At 41.5% G+C, this 21,167-nt stretch overlaps 1 protein-coding gene across 1 annotated transcript in view; it reads left to right on the forward strand.

The window, feature by feature from the left end:
- The window catches only part of NWD2 (NACHT and WD repeat domain containing 2), a gene marked incomplete at both ends in the record, with an annotated part of 55,644 nt that extends 47,031 nt beyond the window's left edge, over positions 1–8,613 (forward strand). Inside the window, 3 exons of the mRNA XM_084267070.1 lie at positions 1,476–1,620; positions 1,926–2,515; positions 4,678–8,613. Of these exons, the coding sequence (XP_084123196.1) occupies positions 1,476–1,620; positions 1,926–2,515; positions 4,678–8,613 (4,671 nt within the window). The remainder of the gene's footprint in view (positions 1–1,475; positions 1,621–1,925; positions 2,516–4,677) is intronic.
- Positions 8,614–21,167: the final 12,554 nt, after the last annotated feature.

Here is a 21,167-nt window from a genome sequence, read left to right on the forward strand (position 1 = left end):
TAGAGTGGGGAAGTCATACAGGCTTCTCTTCTCTGTTGTTGGAACACGGAGCCCTCAGGCTCTCCTGGCTGGCATTGAGCTTTTGATAGATTTCAATAAGCAGGATTTGCAGAGGAAATAAACACTTTGCCTTCTGTCCCCATACAAGAAAGCTCTTGAACAGTCAAACAAGTGCTTAGTCGCTGTCCCAAGTCAGATCTCATACATTTAATTTACTAACTGTATTCTAACAGAAGATTTTGAATACTGTTAATTATCATTTTTAAAACAGTCATTTGTCTTTAACTGATGACAATAAAAGCTGTGTATTATCCATGTCTCAGGTCTACCCTCCTACACATGCAATATACCCGAGACAGATGTTAGCATGCAGAAAATGGAGCCCTTACCAGAGTGTTCACTTCACTTTGAGCACATACTGTATTATACAAGAAAATGAAATTAAACCACTAAACTGCTTCCACTTACAGTGGAGCAGAATGTTTTCTCTGTTGCATGAAAAAACATAAACAACTTAGATACCAAGTTTTAGTGAGTTGAAAAAAGCTTAATGTGGCTAACTGAAGTATTCATTGCCAGGGGGAAAGCAAGTTTTTTAACTTTGCATTCTTTTGCTAAGGCCCACAATACCCCTTTGAATGAACCTTGGCTTTCTTGTTATTAAAACTCTGTACCTTCCCTCAAGCTACTGATACACAGGGGTAAGTAAGAAGACATTCATAACTTAAAGCTAACACAGAGTTACATCTCATAAACTTACAGAAAGTAATAAAAGCTGCACCGCTCTGAACATGTCAAGAGTTGCTAGGGACCTTATCCTGGAGGATGCTGCTTTTCTTGTTGCACCCTCCAGGAAAACTGGAGACCCTCTAAACATTTCACCTGCAGTAAGTAATGCAGCAGTGGGTACCGGTGCCTTAGAGAAACCTGCCAGGTGCTGTCTGAAAGGATTACTGAATTTCAGAGTCCCCTCTCTGAAACAGTAACATTACTGTTACTATAGCAATGAATAAATGAAAGTAATGCCACATATAAACCTGTATTTTTCAAATATGGTTGCTAATATGAGGTGCTTAATTACAGGTACCAGGAACCTCATTTTCAGTTTTGAGATCCAAGTTTATTATTATTACTTCTTATTAAAGGAGGAATAATTTTAGCTGTATTACTGCTGCTTTTTTTATCATTATTTCAGACTTGGTTCTTAAAACTCCCTTTCTGTAAAGGTGTAGCTGGTCTTAATTCTTGAAAAATATTACATTAGCTGCCTACAGTAGGAATTCAGAAAAAGGAGACAACTTTCCTAATTCTAAAATGAGATACATTAGGATTAGCTGCAGTATAAAAAGTTGGGGTTTAGTGTATGTGTTTCTCTATTACTATGTTATCTACAACCTTTAATATTAGATTTCTACTTTCTGAAGCTGTAGATGTGTGTATTATAGCTACTGTTTAACTATGGTTATTTTTAAAAGATGGAATCTTCTTCAAACTCTATGAATGAGAACAAATGGCAAGATATATCAGAAGAGATTAAGAAGATTTTTAAGACTGCTGTGAAATTGCTGTATGAGAAAGGAAAAATGAAACACACCCAAGCAAAGAGATATCTTTCCTCTGGTAAAGTTCAGAGTAACCATTTCTATATATTAATTTATTATCTTTTCTCCTGACCTTTCCACAAACATGAAAATGTATTTCTGTTAGCATTTTTTATATAACTGAAGAGAAAAAAGATCCTATTGATTGTGCTTCTTGAGACCAAAAGCCGTACAAAAGCACCCAGTGATTTTTCTGTGCTTTTTCTGGTTTTTTACAGAAAACAGATGCGGTTACTTAAGAGGCTGCATGTTGGGGGTGGGGGATGTTCTTGAACTATTTATAAAGAAAAAGTTACCAGAGCCTCTGTTCTCTTTCATCCTCAGCTATTGAAGATGAACTTGATTTTGCCTTGGGTAAACAAACACCAGCTTTCCTAAAGAAGTGTGTTTGCTACATTCGGAAAATTGCCAACATCGAGCGTTTTGTTAAAATTCCAGAGATGGGAAAATACATGGATGTGGTACATACAGCTGGGAAGTTTCTACGAGATCCTGAAGCCCATGAGAAACTGATCAAGCTCAGGGATGAATTCATTCCTACCATCGTCGCATCGTCCAATCTGAGAGTGTACACTTCTGTCACTCACTGTGACATGAAACTGGGTTATTCCCAAGAAGTAGAGAACCATTACATCGAAGGGCTTGGGAAACAGTTCTATGAAGACATGATTGATATAATCCAAGCAACAGTGCAGCAGAATTTTGACACTGAGACAGACTTGCTGTACGATGAAGTTCTTCAACACTCATCGCTATGTAAAACGTACTCTGCATTTTATGAATACAGATGTGAGGCATTAAACATAATTCACAAGTATGTTCTACCTAGCAAAATAGGACACATTAACCCTATTATCATCTATGGAGGACCATGCACTGGGAAGACTCTTTTATTAGCTGAAGTGGCAAAGAAGGTAAATAAATACCTTACATAATATGGTGATGTTAGGAGTATTAGTGTGGAAAGGCCAACTTAGTTTTCATTTATTCTTTTGTCAACAGATCTGATATCAGCCTTCAGAACATAAAAAGTGTATCCTGCATGTTATTCATTGTACACATATTCAGAAAAAGACATCTTTCAATAATAATGTGTCTGTGTCATGTGCTTAGCCAAAATAAAAATACTTTGTCACAGCCCATAAAAACTTTACAGGAATTAATACATCTTTGAATTAACATCATATATTTTAGAAGGTTCTTTTTCCCTCTTGTTTCACTGAGGACCTGTGTATCTGGAACCATCTAAACATCGTAGGCCGTTTTTAGTCTTAACCACAAATACAATATGTCTTTCCAAGTCATGCCATCTTATGTTCTCATCAGAAATTATTCCAGAATTAGCTGGATACACTTGCTACAAATCTATTTGTAATAACCTGGAAAAATACCTGTGCTTATTTATCTGACATGCTGTTTCAGTCATTGAGCTGAGTACTACAGGGAGATGAGTGAAACACTTTGTGCAAGGCAGGATCAGATGCAGAAAAAGACCAAGCTGGCATCTCTAAGCCTAATTCTCCGGCTGGGAGTCACAACTTTGAGTTCCCTGGAGGATGCTCAGAGAGTTTTAGCACAGTGGGCTGGGAAACAGCTGTGTCAGCCAGAAAGTAATGGTGAAGGGAACAATAATGTTTAAAATCCCATATCTTTCCTGAATGTGACTTTCTGTAGAGTCCAATTAGTTGCATATATGACACTGGGAGCCAATGGGATCCTGGGGTGCATCAGGAGGAGTGTGGCCAGCAGGTCAAAGGAGGTGATTCTCCCCCTCTACTCTGCCCTGGTCAGGCCCCACCTGGAGTATTGTGTCCAGTTCTGGGCTCTCTGGTATAAAAAAGACAGGGACATCCTTGAGAGAGTCCAAAGAAGGGCTACGAAGATGGTTAAGGGCCTGGAGCATCTCCCCTATAAGGAAAGGCTGAATAAGCTGGGGCTGTTCAGTCTTGAGAAGACTAAGGGGGGACCTAATTAATGTTTATAAATATCTTAAGCATGGGATGCAGGGGGAATTGGCCAGTCCCTTTTCAGTGGTCTGTGGGGATAGGACAAGGGGCAATGGCTGCAAGTTGGAGCACAGGAAGTTCCGCACCAACATGCCGAAGAACTTTTTCACAGTGAGGGTGACAGAGCCCTGGGACAGGCTGCCCAGGGAGGTGGTGGAGTCTCCATCTCTGGAAGTATTCAAGACCTGTCTGGACACCTATCTGTGCAATATGTGCTAGGGAGCTGCTTTGGCAGGGGGGTTGGACCCGATGATCTCTCAAGGTCCCTTTCAACCCCTACGATTCTGTGATTCTATGATCTCATTTCAGATCTCATTTCAGATCTGAGTACGTAAGTTCACCTAGAGACTGGGGTTATGTTTTTCTTTTAAAATAGTCTGGAAGAACTTAAAGTGAGGTGAAAAGATTTAGCAAGTAAGAGAACCACATGTGTTAGCCTGCACAGACTGAGAGGATTTAAAGCCCCATTCCTCACTTGCTTAAAGTACAGTAACCAAAAAAACCCAGCACAAGATACTTTAAACCCCTTGCAGCAGTAAGAGCAAAAGTCACAGACACACCAAGATAGAGCGTTCTTCTATGGTCTAGGAATTAAGCTAACCAGCTGGTAAAGGGCAGTCTGTACCCTGTTCTCCAAAACCATCCGGGCATGCATTTATACTCAGCTGGGAATCACTGTTAAAGAAGTTAAAGTAGAAAGCTGGTCTGTTGGGCCAAGGAAGTTTATTTGTAAGAGAATCCATATACTGACTTTCAGGAGTGAGACAGATTTTACAGGGTACCCTGGGGTTTATGGACTACATTCTACTCATGTCTCCTTAGACATAAGCCTTTTTATAGATCCAGGTTTTAGTGTTTTGAGATGTTACCTGTGCTAAACAAAGATGACATATGATATGAATTACATTCAGTGCACACAAATCAAACCCTCCTTGAACTCTGCCAGTGAAAGCGTTTCCATTCAACCAGTGACATGGAAAATTACTTGTTTATATATAAGCAATCACTGTTTATAAACTCTGTTACTGTGCTTCATTTAGATATTAACTAAATTATGATCTATGTTCTAGGCCTATTCCTGGTTGCAAGAAGAGATGGGACCAGACTCTGACCCTGTGGTAGTTATAAGATTTCTGGGATCCACTGAAACAAGTACAGATCTGAAGAACATACTACAAAGCATTTGTGAACAATTAGCAGTCAACTATCGTTGCCTCGTACAAAGTTACCCAAAAAAGATTCATGACCTTCGGGATTTGTTTATAAATCTCTTGAACGAGTCTTCCTTCCACAGGCCACTGGTCATAATATTCGATGCCCTAGAACAGCTGACAGATAGTGATGACGGTAGGAAGCTCTGGTGGCTTCCCATTCACCTTCCCCGTTCAGTACGGATAATTTTGTCAACACTGCCAAACAAGCATGGGATCCTGCAAAAACTGAGGTGCCTTATTCATGAAGAAAACAACTACATTGAATTGACTGCAAGGGACAGAAAGATGTGTAGCCAAGTACTGAAACATCAGCTGCTGCGAGTTAAAAGAAAAGTAACATCAGGGCAACAAATCTATGTCAATGAAGCATTCTCCAAGTGCACACTCCCTATGTTTGTGAACTTAACCTTCAGAGAGGTCAGGAACTGGAGATCTCACAAAGATGTGGATGAGTCCTCCCTCTGTGTTACTGTCCATGAAAGCATAGAGCAGTTGTTTTGGTCACTGGAAAACAAGTGTGGATCAAGACTGTTGTCAAGAGCACTTGGCTACATCACCATGTCCAAATCCGGTCTGAGTGAAATGGAGCTGGAAGATATTTTAGCCCTTGACAACAGTGTTATGTGCGAACTGAGTGAGAGTGTCAGAGAAAGTAACCCACTGAGAATTCCATATATATACATTGCAAGGCTTAAGGAGGGCTTACAGGGGTACTTAATAGAGCGACAGGTGAAAAATGTAATGCTGCTTCTTTGGGCAAACAGGCACTTGCAACTAATTGCCCAGAAATTGTACCTGCACAACGAAGAAGATTTGCGTGAAATGCACACAGTCATGGCAGAGTATTTCCTTGGTGTTTGGTCAGGTGGACGAAGAAAACCCTTTTACAGCAATGACCAGTATCTGAATGGTTGTCCTGACCATGACACCAGAGGCCTGAACGAGGATGAAAAGCACTGCATGGATCAGACTGCTTTTGACAGGCAGGCACCTGATCAGCCATGGGTCTTTCAGTGTAATCCATTAGAGCCTGATATCTTTTTTATCAATCACAGAAAAATGACAGAGCTTATTCATCACTTGACACGATGTGGAAGGACAGACGATCTTCTGTACGGAGTCATTATGAACTTCAGCTGGCTGTACACCATGATCAGAATAGGACAGTTTGATAAAGCACTTTCGGACATAGAACTGGCTTACACCTACTCTCAAGAAAAGGAGCTGAAATTTCTGGCCAGTACCCTCCGCAGCATAAAGTTCAAAGTAGTAAAATACCCAGGCTCACTCTCTGCTGAATTGCAGCAGAGGCTTCTCCCAGTAGTAAGTTCATTGCCCAAACTCAGACACCTCCTCTTAGAATGTGACAAGGATGGACCCAAGTACTGCTCTATTGTCCCTTTGCATTCCTCCATGGATGTGACCTACAGTCCTGAGCGCCTGCCACTGTCATCCAGCTGCATGCATGTCACTGAGATTTTGCCTACTTTTAATCCCAGCACAATTATTGCGGCTTTAGAAAATGGCTCCATCAGCACCTGGGATGTAGAGACCCGCCAGTTGCTAAGGCAGATTACAACAGCTCCATCTGTTATCTTAGGGATGAAGCTCACTAGTGATGAAAAGTATCTTGTAGTGGCTACAACAAAAAACACACTTTTGATATACGATAACATAAATTCCTGTCTTCTGTCTGAGGTAGAAATTAAAGGGTCAAAACATTGTGGAATTGGGGGGGGCTCCAGTTTTATAAACGGATTTACGTTATCAGTCAACCATGCGCTTGCTTGGCTGGAGGCCAGCAAAGACGTCACTGTAATAGATCTCCTTTACGGCTGGCCTCTCTACCACTTCCACTGCTGGTACGAGGTGACCTGTGTGCAGTGTTCTCCAGATGGAGTTTATGCCTTCTGCGGGCAGTATTTGAACACCGCCACCATTTTTCACTTGGGCAGTGGAGAGAAGCTGGCCACTGTGACCTCTGAATTTTCTAGTGGATTTGTGAAATTCCTTCTCATTCTGGACACAGCCCAAGAAATGGTGATGGTGGACAACGAGGGTAGCCTCTCTGTTTGGAATACAGAGGAAATTGCAAATCCCCAGCTCACGGATGACTTTGACTGCAGGAGAGAAGACAGTGAAGTTGTCAGCATAGAGCTTTCTGAAGACCAAAGTGCAATTTTAATTTGTAAGGCTCTCAGCATTGAACTTCTTGATACTCGTGTGTGGAAGGTGGCCGAAAAGTTTAGAGCTAAACACAACGAGCGCTTTATATCTGCCGTGTTGTCCAAAAGTGGTAACTGTATAATTGCTTCAATGGAAAATACCTCAGCCATTTTTGTTTGGAGAAGAGATACTGGACAGTGTATGGCAAGCTTACAGGAAATCTCAGGAACTATAGTCAGGCTAATTAAATCAAATCATCATAACATGCTGCTATCCTTATCCACCAGTGGTGTCCTTTCTATTTGGGATATAGACATCATAACTGCTATGTCCAATATTGACAAATCTGGCAAGCCTATCCAAAGACTGGTGTTGCCAGCCAGAGGTGAATTAATATACACATTGGATGGATCAGATTCTGTCCATAAGTGGAACTTCAGCACTGGATTTATCGAAGCCGTTTTCAAGCATGAAGGTATTGTTGAAAACTGTGTGCTGACCTCTTCTGGAGAGATAATGGTTACATCAGATGATAAATGCAGCCAGTATGTGTGGCACACAGTTAGCGGTGAAAATATTTTTCGCATTAATGGCCAAAGGATCTCGGAGCTGATGATTACTCATAACGATCAATTTGTAGTCTCTCTCTGCGAGCAAAATGCATCCAGAGTTTGGCGACTGGCTACAGGACATAGGGTTTGCAATATTTTAGTTGCCTTACAGAATGCATTTATAACAACTGCAAATACATTCGTAGTCGGAATGGCCAAGAATAAAGTGCTGGCAGTGAGTCTCTGGACAGGCAGTATAACGAAGAAGTTCTGCTGTGATGACGGTGCAAGCATTGTAGATATTAAGCTGATACCAGACTGCCCAGATATTATAGTATTTATAACTTCCACTGAAACTGTGAACATCTGGAGCCTAACCGAGGAAGTCATCTGCAGGCGTGTACAATTGCCTCCGAATTTCTTAAAAAATTTGGAAGACTTTGAAATATCCCCAAATGGGAAGCTAGGAATTATAACCCGTGGTGATGAGAACATCAACGTGCTTGATTTATACAGTGGAAAGCTTCGTGTGGTTCACGCTCCAGGTGTTATCTGGCGGCAGAGGCTGTCTCGTGACGGCCGCTACCTTGTGTACATCTGCTTTCGCAGTGAGGAAGATGATGATAACGGTGCAGTCTCCAGCTTAATTGTAATGAGGCTAGCAGATGGCAAAAACATCGGTGCCTGCTCTCTTTATAAAACTCCCACTTTTCTTGCACTCTCACAGAGACATTTAAATATTATTATTGGATTTGATGACGGAAGTATAGGTACTTACACTGTAGTGGATCGAGTCGACGCTGCACTGAAAATCAAAATTGCTACTTCAAACAGCCGTCAGATTTTCAACAACACAACACAAGTGATTAGGCCAAAATGTCACAATTACAGCTTCAAAGTGACTGCAGACTGCATTTGGAGGGAATCAACAGAAGTATTTGCCAGGGACAGCCCCATTACAGTTACAGAGCCTGAGGTGAGTGAAGCAACACCAACCAAAAAACATAACTATTGCTATGAGAAAGTGTGCTCGGCCATAGATTGCAGAGGACATAGTTTTGCTCCTGACAACTGAGTAACCATCTGGACCAGCTTATCTGAATAACAGTGTACGTGCATAGATTTGTCTTCTGAACTCACGTAAAAATCAGAACATTCCTCAGAAGACAGCCAGAAACAGCAGAGGGCAGACCAGCTGTTTTTTCCTCAACAAATGTTCTTACATTTACTTAAACATAAAAACAAACATAAAGCAAATGGGCTGCAGGGTTTTTTAAATTTCGGAATACAAGGTTAAGTCCAGGATTTCACCAGGGCCTTGATTAAAAATTTCTAGCAATACTACCGAAATTGTTATGCTATTACAGAAGTTAGGTGATCTTATCTGGGATCGACAAACTGTTTTAACTAGAACTAAAGCTCCACATGATTGGTGAGAAGAGTCAGACCACTATTTTATATACCAAGTCGCCTAGATGGGTCGATAGCTAACAGCCAACTTTATACCCACTTGCAAAAATGTGTTTTTCTGCTTGATGGTGCAATGACAAGATGTCACCTGCCAACCTGGAACACTTGATACATTCCATCATCATTTAAAATATACCTACTATTTTTATTTATTTTTTTAGTTGGGATTAATCTTTGGGTTGAAAGGAGTAGGTGCCAGTCAGCTGCAAACATGTCAGCATCTGAGGTGATAAGTATTTGTTCACCTCAATGAATGGACTGGAAGTTTTGTTTTTTTTTAATTGCATGCAGGGATTTCAGGTTTCTGTAGTGTTAAAAAATGATAAAAAAACTAGGTCATAAAAGGACTATAGGGTTTGGGGTGGATTTTTTTGTTTGTGGAATTTTTTCGTCGTCGCAGTGTGTATTAGCACAAGTCATCATGAGAACCTTTTCAAAGAGAAAGGGCGTCACAGAGGAACAGTTAAACGCAGTAATTTCTTTATGTTAAAAGGTTGCTATCCGTTCTCTTGTAAGAAAGTCTAAAGTGTCTCCTGTGTCCCCAAAGTAATCTTAATAGAAAGTGTTCAGACATGCCATGTATTAAATCTTCACAACATCTGCCTTACTATCTTTTTTGTTCTTTCCCATGACAAATACAGATCAGATGACCAAACACTCTGGGACTTCTTGTATATGTGCTGAAATTCTCCACTAAACGTAAAGGCTATCCAAAGGTCCTTTACTGGTCCAATTTGTAAGGGGTTTTTCTTACTTCTGTATACTTAAAACTTCATTTTCTGCTTTAGAACTGTTCTGAGCCTTTTGTACAGTTTTACCAGTTCCAAGGCAGAATTTCTGAAGTAAAGACAAACGCTTTTACTTTGCCCAAGTTAAATAAACAAATAAATGCTGGACAACATCTGAAAGGATAAGAAGACTCTTCCCTCGTTACATATCCTAAAGATGGCACACCTATGGAAATATTTTCAAATTATTTAAACAAAACAGTTTTATTTTTAAAATCTGGACTCCATGCCACAAATTTCCAAGAAATGAATGCTAAGCTAGAACTTAATGTAGTGTGTGAATGTTCAGTGTACAAGCCAATATAGTATATTAAGTGACTTGAATGATTTTTCCTAACTTGTTTGCAACTAATAGATCATATTGAATGTTTTTATGTAAACTTTGTATTGTTGGGAAAACCTACCCAATCAGAGATTTATATTTTCATAAATGTCAAATTTAGTTAAATTTTGTTACAGAGTTGTTAAATTAGAAATCTATTGCAGTCTTCAAACAATATACAGTCTTGTGTATGCATTGTTTGTACTAATAAACTATGGAAACAGACTTGTGTGTGTCCTTTCATTTCAAGGAAATTTCACTTTGGCAGAGGGACACGAGGCATTTGCAGCACCCATTAGCCTGTATTTAAATAATTTTTAAAAGCTATACTCGTAAGGAAAAAAATCCAGGATTTTTCCCACTTCGGTTAACTAAAGTAAGCATTCAAAAACACAATTTGATCCACAAAGAAAAAAGCCTGCTTAGAGTCATAGAATTGTTTAGGTTGGAAGAGATACTGCATCCAACCATCAGCCTAGCATTGCCAAGTCCACCACTAAACCTTAAGCATCACATCTACACATCTAAATACCTCCAGGAATGGTGACTCAACCACTTCCCTGGGCAGCCAATGACTGATAAACCTTTCAATGATAATTTTTTCCTAATATCCAATATGAACCTTCCCTGGCACAACTTGAGGCCATTTCCTGTTGTCCTATAGCTTGTTACTTGGAGAGGAGACCGACACCCACCTGGCTACAACCTCCTCTCAGGTAGTTGTAGAAAGCCATAAGGTCTCCCCCCAGCCTCCTCCAGGATTAAACAACCCCAGTTCCCTCAGCCACTCCTCAATAGACTTGTCCTTCAGACCCTTGTCACCAGCTTCCTTGCCCTTCTCTGGACACATTCCACGCATCTTAATGACTTCCTTGTAGAGAGGGGCCCAAAACTGAACACTGCACTTGAGGTGTGGCCTCACAGTAAAGTACAGGGCACTATCATGTCCCTAGTCCAGCTGGCCACAATATTTCTGATACAAATCAGGATGCTGTTGGCTGCCTTGGCCACCTGGGCACACTGTCTCCCCATATTCAGCTGGCTGTTGACCAACACCCCCACATCCCTTTCTGCTGGGCAGCTTTCCATCTGCTCTTCCCCAAGCCATGGCATGGCATAGTGGTGTTGGGAGCCTTGTTAAATCTCATAAAATTGGTCTTGGCCCATCCAGCCAGCCTGTCCAGACCTCTCTGTAAAGCCTTCCTACCCTCAAGCAGATCCACTCTCCCACCAAACATGGTGTAGTCTGTAAACTCGCCGAGGGTGACTAGATTGCACACTGCTAGCGTTCAACAGACACAAAGGCTTGTGTAACATGCCCAGTAGATAGCACAGATGAGAGAGGTGCATCTGAAATGCTACTCCCCTTCTGACCTGAGGAGCTATGGGAAGGGGTTGAGGGATCCCTGCTTCCCAGGATCCAGTTCTGAAGGTAAGCAACTTCCACCTTCATGCAAACACTGGGCATGACTCATACATTTCAGCCTTGAACTCCTTGTGCAAAACCTGCATATCATTGGAAAGTTAGTTCCTTTATTACCTAGGAAGTGTAAAAATATAATTCCTATCTGCCAGGAAGGTGGCTAACTTTGGGTAGTAATGGCATACAACACAGAAAGTAAAACACAGAGAAACATTCTTCCTTTTTGGGAAATGCCACCAGAATCCAGGAAGCCCCAACTCAGCTGAGTGGCTTCCTAATAGAATACGCAGACTTGCCCCTCTTGTTTGCTAGTTCAATGAACTTTGTGGTCTTCTGCACAGTGGCTTGGCTTCTCAGGGCCAGAGCTAGACCCCAGCAAAACAGGGGATCGGCCTAAAAAGGCAAGCAGTGTTCCCTTCATCTCAGGCCAAAAAGGGAGTTGATTTTGAGTCTTGTCTAGTTGGTCAAAGCAATGGCTGACACATGAAAGCAGTGATGCTGTATGTAAGAAGGCATGGGTGTTCCTGTCCTGCTTTGAACCTTAGTTTTTTATGTTCTAACCAAAGACAGCAAGAGTGGGGCAGCACTACTGATTTTCTTAATTGTAAAACAATGAGAAAGACAAACACAAACATGGCTCATAATCTACTTAAGCCCTTCAGCCAAGTATTGGGTTACTAATCTCATTGAAGGATGCTGTTTCTTAAGTCCTGTCCCTTCTCATAGTAGATAAACTATCTCGTTCAGCTTTTCAGTTTCCTGAATCTGTTTCTCAGGGGTCAGACTCCTCACGCTGAGCCTAAGCAGCTGACACAGGTTTCTGAATGCCATTAGCCTGCTCAGTGTCCAAATACTTGCTGCTGCAAGAGCGAGCACTCCACAGTCCCTCACAAATCTGTCCCCAAGTACATCTATGCCATGGCACAGGGAGAAAAAGCTATTACAGTAGCTTCTGTAATAGTGAGCCATCCAAATACCAACTGCTGTTCTATCCCTACACTGGAATAGAGCAATTTACTTTCTTTTAAGGAGCACTATTTGCATGTCTAGAATAAAGCTTTCATCTTTTCTTTATCTAAAGTGCATCAATAAACAGGCTCAGACGGGGTCCATATTTTCTGACACAGGAGATTCTAGGAATAGGCAGTAGCTGGAAGAAACCTTTAGAGGGGAATGAGAAGGAAATTCTTTGGCAGACAAAGGTAAGCTGGAGGTCAGCTAGAAAAAAATATTTTTATCAGTCATTTCCTTTGCACCACAGCTGGGGAATGCACAGCCCAGGACTTAATTTCATACAGCCTGTGGCCATGCAACTTTTGCCTCACATTATTATCAGATAACATCAAAATGTGAGTTAACATGTAGCCTAGAAAAGGTAATCAGAAGGTATTCAGGTTTCAGTGGTTCCCCAGCCCTGATTTCTCCATGCTGCTTACTCAAGCCCTGTACAGAAACCTGTGAAAACAGAAGTTTTAGCTATCTAGCAAAGGGGATTTAAAACAAAAATCCATTGCTGTAATGGCATCCATATGCAAGAGGGACTATTTCAGCCCCAGATGAGCTTAAAATCCTGAGATTTTGCCCTTTCTCAAAAACTTCTTATGTGTGTCTATCTGTATGATACATCATAAAATGAGTCATTTGGGTCATTACCATTAGACTATTAGCAAGAATCTACACTGGTTTATTTTCTTGATTAAGAATTTTTAAAATACCTGTTTCAACATGAATATTAAGACTGCAAAAGGACAGAATTCTGAAATCTATTTCTTCTAACTACAAAACCAAAGACTTATCGTTTGTTTGTTTTACACATTATTTTTACTGTAACAATAAAATTGATTATGGAGTCATCCAAATGTGGACTAGGGCCTTTGGATAGTTTTGGTTATCAAGGATTTGTTATTAAGAATCATTCTCAAGCATTTATGCTACAAATGTGACCTACTTCAAAGTTCTCATACCCTGTTAAGGGCGTTACTCAGTATGTCATCCTGGAAGAACACGTCACTGCAGGGAGTGTAATGAGCTACATGTTTTCTTGTGGTTTACCTTTCTAGCCTGGTCACCAAACATCATTCCTTGTTTTTGGAGTTAGTCCTGATTTTTATGACATGAAGTGATGCTTTCAGTGTGGGTCTAAATCATAGTCTCCATTCTCAATTTCAATAGGGAGGTCAAAAGCTGAAGGAATAATCATCACAATTTTTCCCAGGGCAGGATGAGGTATTTATTGTGTGCTTCTCCAGAAGGAGCAGTTAGGACCACCATCCTTCTTGAAAAAGGGACATTCACTACTGAGGACCAGCTGTACAATGCTAAATTCACTTGAAAACACAGGCCAATAACCAGAATAGTCTGAGGGAACATCCTTCTGAGATGTCCAGCAGAGTATGTTCTTAAAAATACAAGTGGTTCCCAAAGTGACTGGTAAAACTTGCCCTTAGCAAGCTCTTCTCCCTGACTACACTGCCCTGTTATCCCAGGCCCATGCTGCTCTTGCTTACCAAGGGGTGAGGAGATTGGTGCTCCCATCCCAACTCCACAAAGTCCCTGACATGTTCCCAGCCATGGTACACTCTCCACTTGCAGTGCCTGCCCTTTTGGCAGCACACCAGTCCCCTCTCCAGCCTCAGTAGGGAATAAACAAAAGCAGCTTTAAGGCACATTCACAAGTTCCCACCATCACAGCTTTTGCCACCAGACAATACTGCTGCACCAGCATAAGTCTTACTTTTACTGAACATCTAACAGAGAGAAACAAAATCATGTCCTCAGTTTCATGCCACAGCTCTGATTCCACCAGCGTTTCAGTGCAGGTGAGAAAGCTTCTAGACTAAACCAGATCTGTTCAGCATATTTACAATGGAATGCATTACACTCTTGCAAGGTGAGAGATGAAGCGAAGAATCCAGACAGGTTAATGCACAGATGGAAACAGAACATCCCAAAAGCAACAGGATAGTTTGCTGCCATTTGTCTCCATGGCCTGTTAGTAAACTTCCCCACGCTTCCTGCTGTGATGTCACGTGTACAATTGTATCTGAAGTTACACAGTTCGCCTTTCAGGCTGTAATTTTTCAAGGCAGACTTCTATCTCAGCAGGAACAGTCTCCAGGAAATCTCAGCAGAAAGAGTTGATTGAGGTACAAGAATGAGATTAGAGGAAAAAGAGGATTTCTGCAGGCTGAATGTCTCAACTACTTTTCCTTTGAAAAAATGTTGTCACACCCGTGGTTTTTGAACAAGGACTATGGATTGGTGAGACAACTGATCATTTCATGCAGGACCCCTGGTGAAAACCTGACCAAACGATCAGCCTGAAAAGATCCCAGCAGTTGGCACATATTCATAGCAAAGGGCGGGTTTCAGGAACAGCGCTTTTGGAGCACAGCATGCTGGGGACTGCAGGGGCTGGGCAGAATTTCTCTGATACTGCAGAAATACCAGCAGCAGGTTTAAGACACCGCAAGAATGAATGGTCTGTGGAACATGAAAATACAGTAGCCCTGAAAAGGGTCTGACAGGTAGGCCAGGTCTTAGGAGAAAGGTGGAGGCAGCCTCTGTCCCCAAGGTTGCTTCCAGTGGCCTCCTGCTCTACAACACAGCCTTTCAAGCAGGGCATTTCTTAGTCTCTTAGCCCAGCTCATGAGCCCAATGGCAAAATGCAACTGGATGGAGAGCTCGCCCACGGGGGCTGTCGGCACCTTGGCAGGGCTGTAAGCCAGGTCCACTGCACACACCGTGCACAGGTCTGCACATAGGATCACGCTCCATGCTGCCAGGGTAGCCCATAGCTGTTTGCATCTCCCACCTTCCTCAGCTCCACTAACAACACGGGGATATATTAGCCTGACAACTCTTTACGTCGCAACCAGAGAGCCTCTTGGGGAGTTTAGTGAAGGCTTTGTAATAAGACATTTCCGCCTCTCCAAGTCCTCTTTCAGCCAACACTAAAGCTTGCAGGAGAAAAGAAAAACCCAAAGAAAATCTGCCCAAGAGCTGCTGCAGAGCTGTGCAGGTCGCTGGCTCACGGACTGTGAACGAAATCTGGCCATTACGTAAGGACACAGCTCTCTGCTTAAAGCAAGCACACCCAAAGCAGCTTTTATTCCTCCGCTGGCTGGCACCCGCTGTCCCAGCCGCGAGTGCGCGGCTGGCAGGGGCAGGCCGGGGCTAGGTGGCGCAGCCGAGTCTCGCTGCCCGCCGTGGGGACCGGCCCACTGCTGAAATGAGTTTGACAGTCTCAGCAGCAGCCCACCGCCGCGAGTACGAGGAGAAGCACAACAGGGCAAACCCAGCCCGCTGATGGGGCGGGGGGGGGGGGGGGGGGGTTAGGGGGATACTTTGGATGAGAAAGGCAAGGACTCCAGCACACTCCTTCCACAAGGAAGGCAATGAGGCAACACCCCACCCCCTCCCCCTTCCTTTCCACCCCCTGCCAGGCAAGAAGACAACCCTAAATCCACCATTATTTAGGATGAGAACAACACATCTACTCATACAGCAGCTGAACCTCATATAACTGCTTAACACAACAAACAAGCAAGCAAAGGATTTGGATGAATATTTCCAAAGCCCTATCAAGTAAGCTCTGTTAGGGCTGTGACACGTGCAGGTAGATGACACAATGTCACTGCCAGTTCTTTATAGGAGGGTTGGGGTGGGTTTTTTTACAGTTTCCAGATACATCAATATATGTTAAAGATTACAGCTGGAAAACACCTGACCTAGCTGCTTGCAGACATTGCCTAAGTTAAATCTCTCTCCTCCAGTACAGGGAACACTCTCCTATTGTGGCAGCAGAAAATCTTTCGTATCACCTTTGGAAACATCACACCCAAGCCAAAAGATTTCCAGGGAAGTCAGCAGCTTTCATAGGTAAATGTGATATGACGTCTGCAAATACACCTTGGAGCCGAGTTCCTTTATAAAGTCTCACCCAAAACAGTGGGGATTAAATGTCATTGCTAGGCAGAACGTAACAGAGGAACTTTGTGCCAGATCCCTCTGGCAATGCCTGTGATACAGGGAAATATAATTGTAACAATATGCAAACAACAGCATTAATATACTGACAGGCTCAGAATGTGTTGTGGTCCTTGCAAGCAACTGTCCCGGGAGCAGAGAGAACTATTTGGCACGTGTTCTTCCTCTTCTTTTTAAATCCTGACCAGAAAACAGTGAACTAACTCTCTCCCGTCTTCACCCAGCTTTCCAGTAAAGGGTTACAGATTCTAGGAAGTATTAAATGCAAACTTTAAAGGATTTTATTTTCATCTACAGTCACATGACGCCTTAATACCCAATGACACTAACTACAGTGTCTCATTAAGAGGTCATGCAAACTCCCAAGCTAAACAAGGCATTCTTACATATTTAACATTCAAATGCAGAAGCCAAGCTAAGCCATGGAAGATTGTAATCAGAAAAAAGCTACACTTCCCGATCCACACAAAAGCTACAGGTAGGAAAAAGTTCTTCTTTCTTTAAAATTGTAACATTGTTCTTTCAAGAGAAACTGTTTCCAGGACATGTTTTCTTTTGAGCTTTCAAAATACTCTAATACTTTTTTCGTGAAACTCTCCTACTTGTTCCACCTGTTGTAGAGTCAGTATTGTTGTCAGACTCAGGCATACTTGGCTCAGCAGAAATTCAAAGAAAAGCATTTTTAAGCCAAATCTATTTAAACAGGTAGTATTTTTAAGGATTTCTTAGCTATTGAAACCATTGTGTAAGAGTATGTGGGGCAAGGGGGGAGTCAATATGTCTTTGATGCCTAAACCAAAGAGATTTAGAACTCTTCTGACTTTACTTATGCCATGAATTGCACATTGTTTCAGTCACTTCAGTCAAAGCGTATTATAATAGATGTGGCTTCCTCACTGAACTTCCATGATTTCTGAATTCCTCCCCTAAAATTTGGTGCATTTAAAAAGAAAAAAAAAATCTTAGAAAAGTAAATGAAAGGCAGATGTGTGGAACACTACAGAGTCCCATAAAAGGAGAAAAATTTACAAAATAGGGAGTAAGAGGAAAGTCAGTTAAAACCCAGTTAATCAAGAATTTAAATTACATTAAAGCATATCCATTTTCACATGGAGTGATAAAGTTTCACTGACAATTGCTGGCAATATGACTGGAGTTAATTTCTTTTAACTTGTGCTGAAGGATTTTTCCAGGGTACAACATTAGCATTTCTATCACAAAGATCTTTTTCTCATCACAGTTTTTCTTCAAACTGTAACTGTTTTCAGACAGTGTTCTAAAGACTCATCGTTTTAATGCCTTTATAGGAATTTAGCTAGAAATTATATTCTGTGGAGCTACAGAATCTATATTTACTACCAGATCTCTCATGCATCAGAAGAGTTTCACTCCCTGCGGATTCCCACTGCACACAAGCAGCAAGTGGTGGTTATTGTTTTACTCCTTTGGTGGTTGGGTAGTGATTGTATTTTTTTCCCCAGTTACTCTATAAAACTCATCTCTCCTCACGTAACACCAAGGGATTCTAAAAAGAGGTGGAGAATAATGCTACCAACAGCAACTTGCTTCAGATAAGCTTGAAATTTTCTTTGCCAAAAAAAAAGGGGGTGGGGGGGTGGTGGTGGTTGTGGGGGAGGAAGGGGTGTCATTTACCAGAACTGAAAAAAAATTTGAGCCCCAACAAGTTTACCAGTAGAACTTCAAAAAAGGAATACTGCCATTTGCTTTCAGGGTGCCCATCTCAAAATGTAGTAGTGGTAATGTTGAGGAGGGCCAAGACCCTAGTATTACCTAGTATGTTCAGCTTGAGACATTAATTATCTTTTTAACAAACTAATTGTACTCCTAACCTCCCAGCAGAAGCGTTCACAACTGCACTGATGGGAAGGTAGCAAGAAGCCACTAAACTTTAAGAGAACTGTTCCAAATTTACTACAATTCACCAATTTAAATTAAAAGGAAAAAACCCAAACAAAAAAAAAAAGCCCAACCTATTTAGAAACTTTTGTAGGTAAGGGGCTTATTTGCTAAGCTAAATTTAAATCTCAGGAGAGCTCTCAAATAAACAGCCAACCTATTACACGTGCTGTTACTGAGGAGGAACATTGCACCTGACACGGTAGGAACAGCCTGCCACAGCCAGTTTCTTTTAAAAGATTTAAGGAATGTTTAAACAAAGTGGGTGTGTCGTGGTAAAACAGCACTTAGTAGCTCTGTAGTAAATTTGTTGAATGTTAGTTGTGCAAAGTATCTTTGCAGGGTGGAAGGTAGAATGAGATCTGAAGTTACTCTGTGACCAGAAAGACAGTCTGGCCAGTGAATGAAAGGGAACCCTAACTCCCTTCCTGAAGAAGTAAATACAAACGAGGCATCTGCTGTCTGTCGCTCCAGTAGTTCAGATATTTTTAATAACCTACAGTATTACACTTATTACAGGAATCTGTACTGCTCTAATTACTTTTTTTTTTTCCTGGTTAAATAAATCAACCCTTTCTCTTGCTTTGTCACATCAACATAGAGTCATATGTAGTGTTGTTTTGTGGGGAAGACATAGAAATCAAATACTTCCTGCTCATAAACAAGGAAAGGGAGTTTCTTGGAAACTGAGATTATCAGAAATCTAAGGGAGAATTTTTTTCATTTGGATTCTGGTGGAAGTCAACCAAGTGTAAAATTCAAAATACTACTGGAAGTTTGAAATAGGTTTTTCTTTATCCCAAAACCAGAGCTTAAGCAAACATTGGTCAAAAGGCAACCCAGACCTTCCAAAGGGCTCGGAAATGTCAGAAAGCTTGTACCAGATTTAAAGCTAATACTGTAAATCATCAACCTGATGATTTTTTCACAGTTCTGGGTAGGGGTGAAGGCAGAGCAAAACCTACAAGTGCAGGAAACTATGGATTCCTTGGAAAGCCTGGTTTAAAGTGGTCACCGTGTGAGCAAAACATTTGGGAGTGGTGAGGCCCTTCTCTAACCACACTGTTGTTTACATCTGACCTCAAGGAAACAAACTTGAATTCGTATTTGCTCTCAGGCTTTAGTGAATGAAAGCCAAAGAATGTTTTCTTCACATCTTTCAAGAAGGGATGGTCTTTGGCTATATTTGCACAGTATCTGGTTAAACATGGTCTCAGCATTGTCTACACCTTCCACTGACACTGTTTCACAAGAGAGTTGGTGGTGGGACAACACTCAACACACACAACCCACTGAAACACAATAAAATGTAGTCAGGCAATTAATATTTGTTTGGAACACGTAATTCCTCCTTCAGACCTTGTTTATCTACAGATTGTATACGGTCACTTCTCAGCAGAGCATGCCTGTGATTTCCACAGAACAAAGTTGTCATGGGGAAGACATGGCTAATGCAGAGCAGGAGGCCAGATGACCACTGCTCCTTAACCAGGAGCACCCCAGTTAGCACCTGATCATGCTAGTGAAGTAACATTGAAAACTGCTCAACCAAAAAATCACAGAATCACATAACTGTAGGGGTTGGAAGGGACCTCGAGAGATCATCGGGTCCAACGCCCCTGCCAAAGCAGCTCCCTAGGACATATCACTCAGGTGTGCAGATGGGTCTTGAATATCTCCAGAGATGGAGACTCCACCACCTCCCTGGGCAGCCTATTCCAGTGCTCTGTCACCCTCACTGTGTAAAAGTTCTTCCATGTATTGGTGCAGAACTGACACAGAGAAAAGAGAAATCAGTGACTTCTTTACTGAGCTGTAGAAAAGAGCTGGCAAGCAGGATATATTGCTGAGGAGAATACCCATCAAAGACAACGTAGTTTTACTTATTAGAGGTTTTATATCAAAATGGACAAAATAAATGAGTTTTGGTAGAAAGGTCAAAAGGCATTACTGTAAAGAGGAAAAAAGCAGCAGTTTTCCTGTGAGCTCTCCTCTGAGTCACCTTCACTTAGACATATGAAAGAACTTTAAAATTTTATTAAGAGGCAAGTACATTGTTTGGAAACTAAACATTTAATCACTTAACATAGGAAGCAGGGGAAAAAAAGGCCAGCATTTTCTCTTTTGTGTGATGTCTACAGTTTTTGTGCAATTTCATTTAGCTTCCATTTTTTCACTTTAACCAGAGATGTTTGCTGCCAAGCCACAGATGCTTTCTGGTTAGAAAAAAAAATGTTTCTGGTTGAATATTCTATTATTATTCACAAAAGTTACTTTCCAATTTGGGATAATGAGAATTAAGCCATCTCCTTGGGGCTTATTTTACAAAAATTTACCAACTGGGCCTGGCTCAACTTTGCATCATTTCCCAACTATTTAATATAGTCGTGCATTTCTATTAAAGAACAGTTAATTGTCTGAGTTTATATAAACAAGGTCCAATGCCTTGCTACAGCAGACAATCTACTTTTCAAAAAAAGCTGAATAACAAGGACAAGAGTATCGCACATCAAGAACACCACACAGCCAGCGATATCACAACCCTTTCAGCCTGAAGTCCTCCCCAGGATATTTTCATACTGGCTTCAGTGGGAATAGTATCAGACACTCACACTGTCAACAGAGACCAGGAGAAAAAGGAACAGCCCGATGCCAGCTGTGCCAGTGCTACCAAACATACAGCTGCTAATAGAAGTGACAGAAGTACCAGCTTGCCTGTG

Source organism: Gallinula chloropus, assembly GCF_964237585.1.
Source record: "Gallinula chloropus genome assembly, chromosome: 7".
NCBI lineage: Eukaryota > Metazoa > Chordata > Aves > Gruiformes > Rallidae > Gallinula > Gallinula chloropus.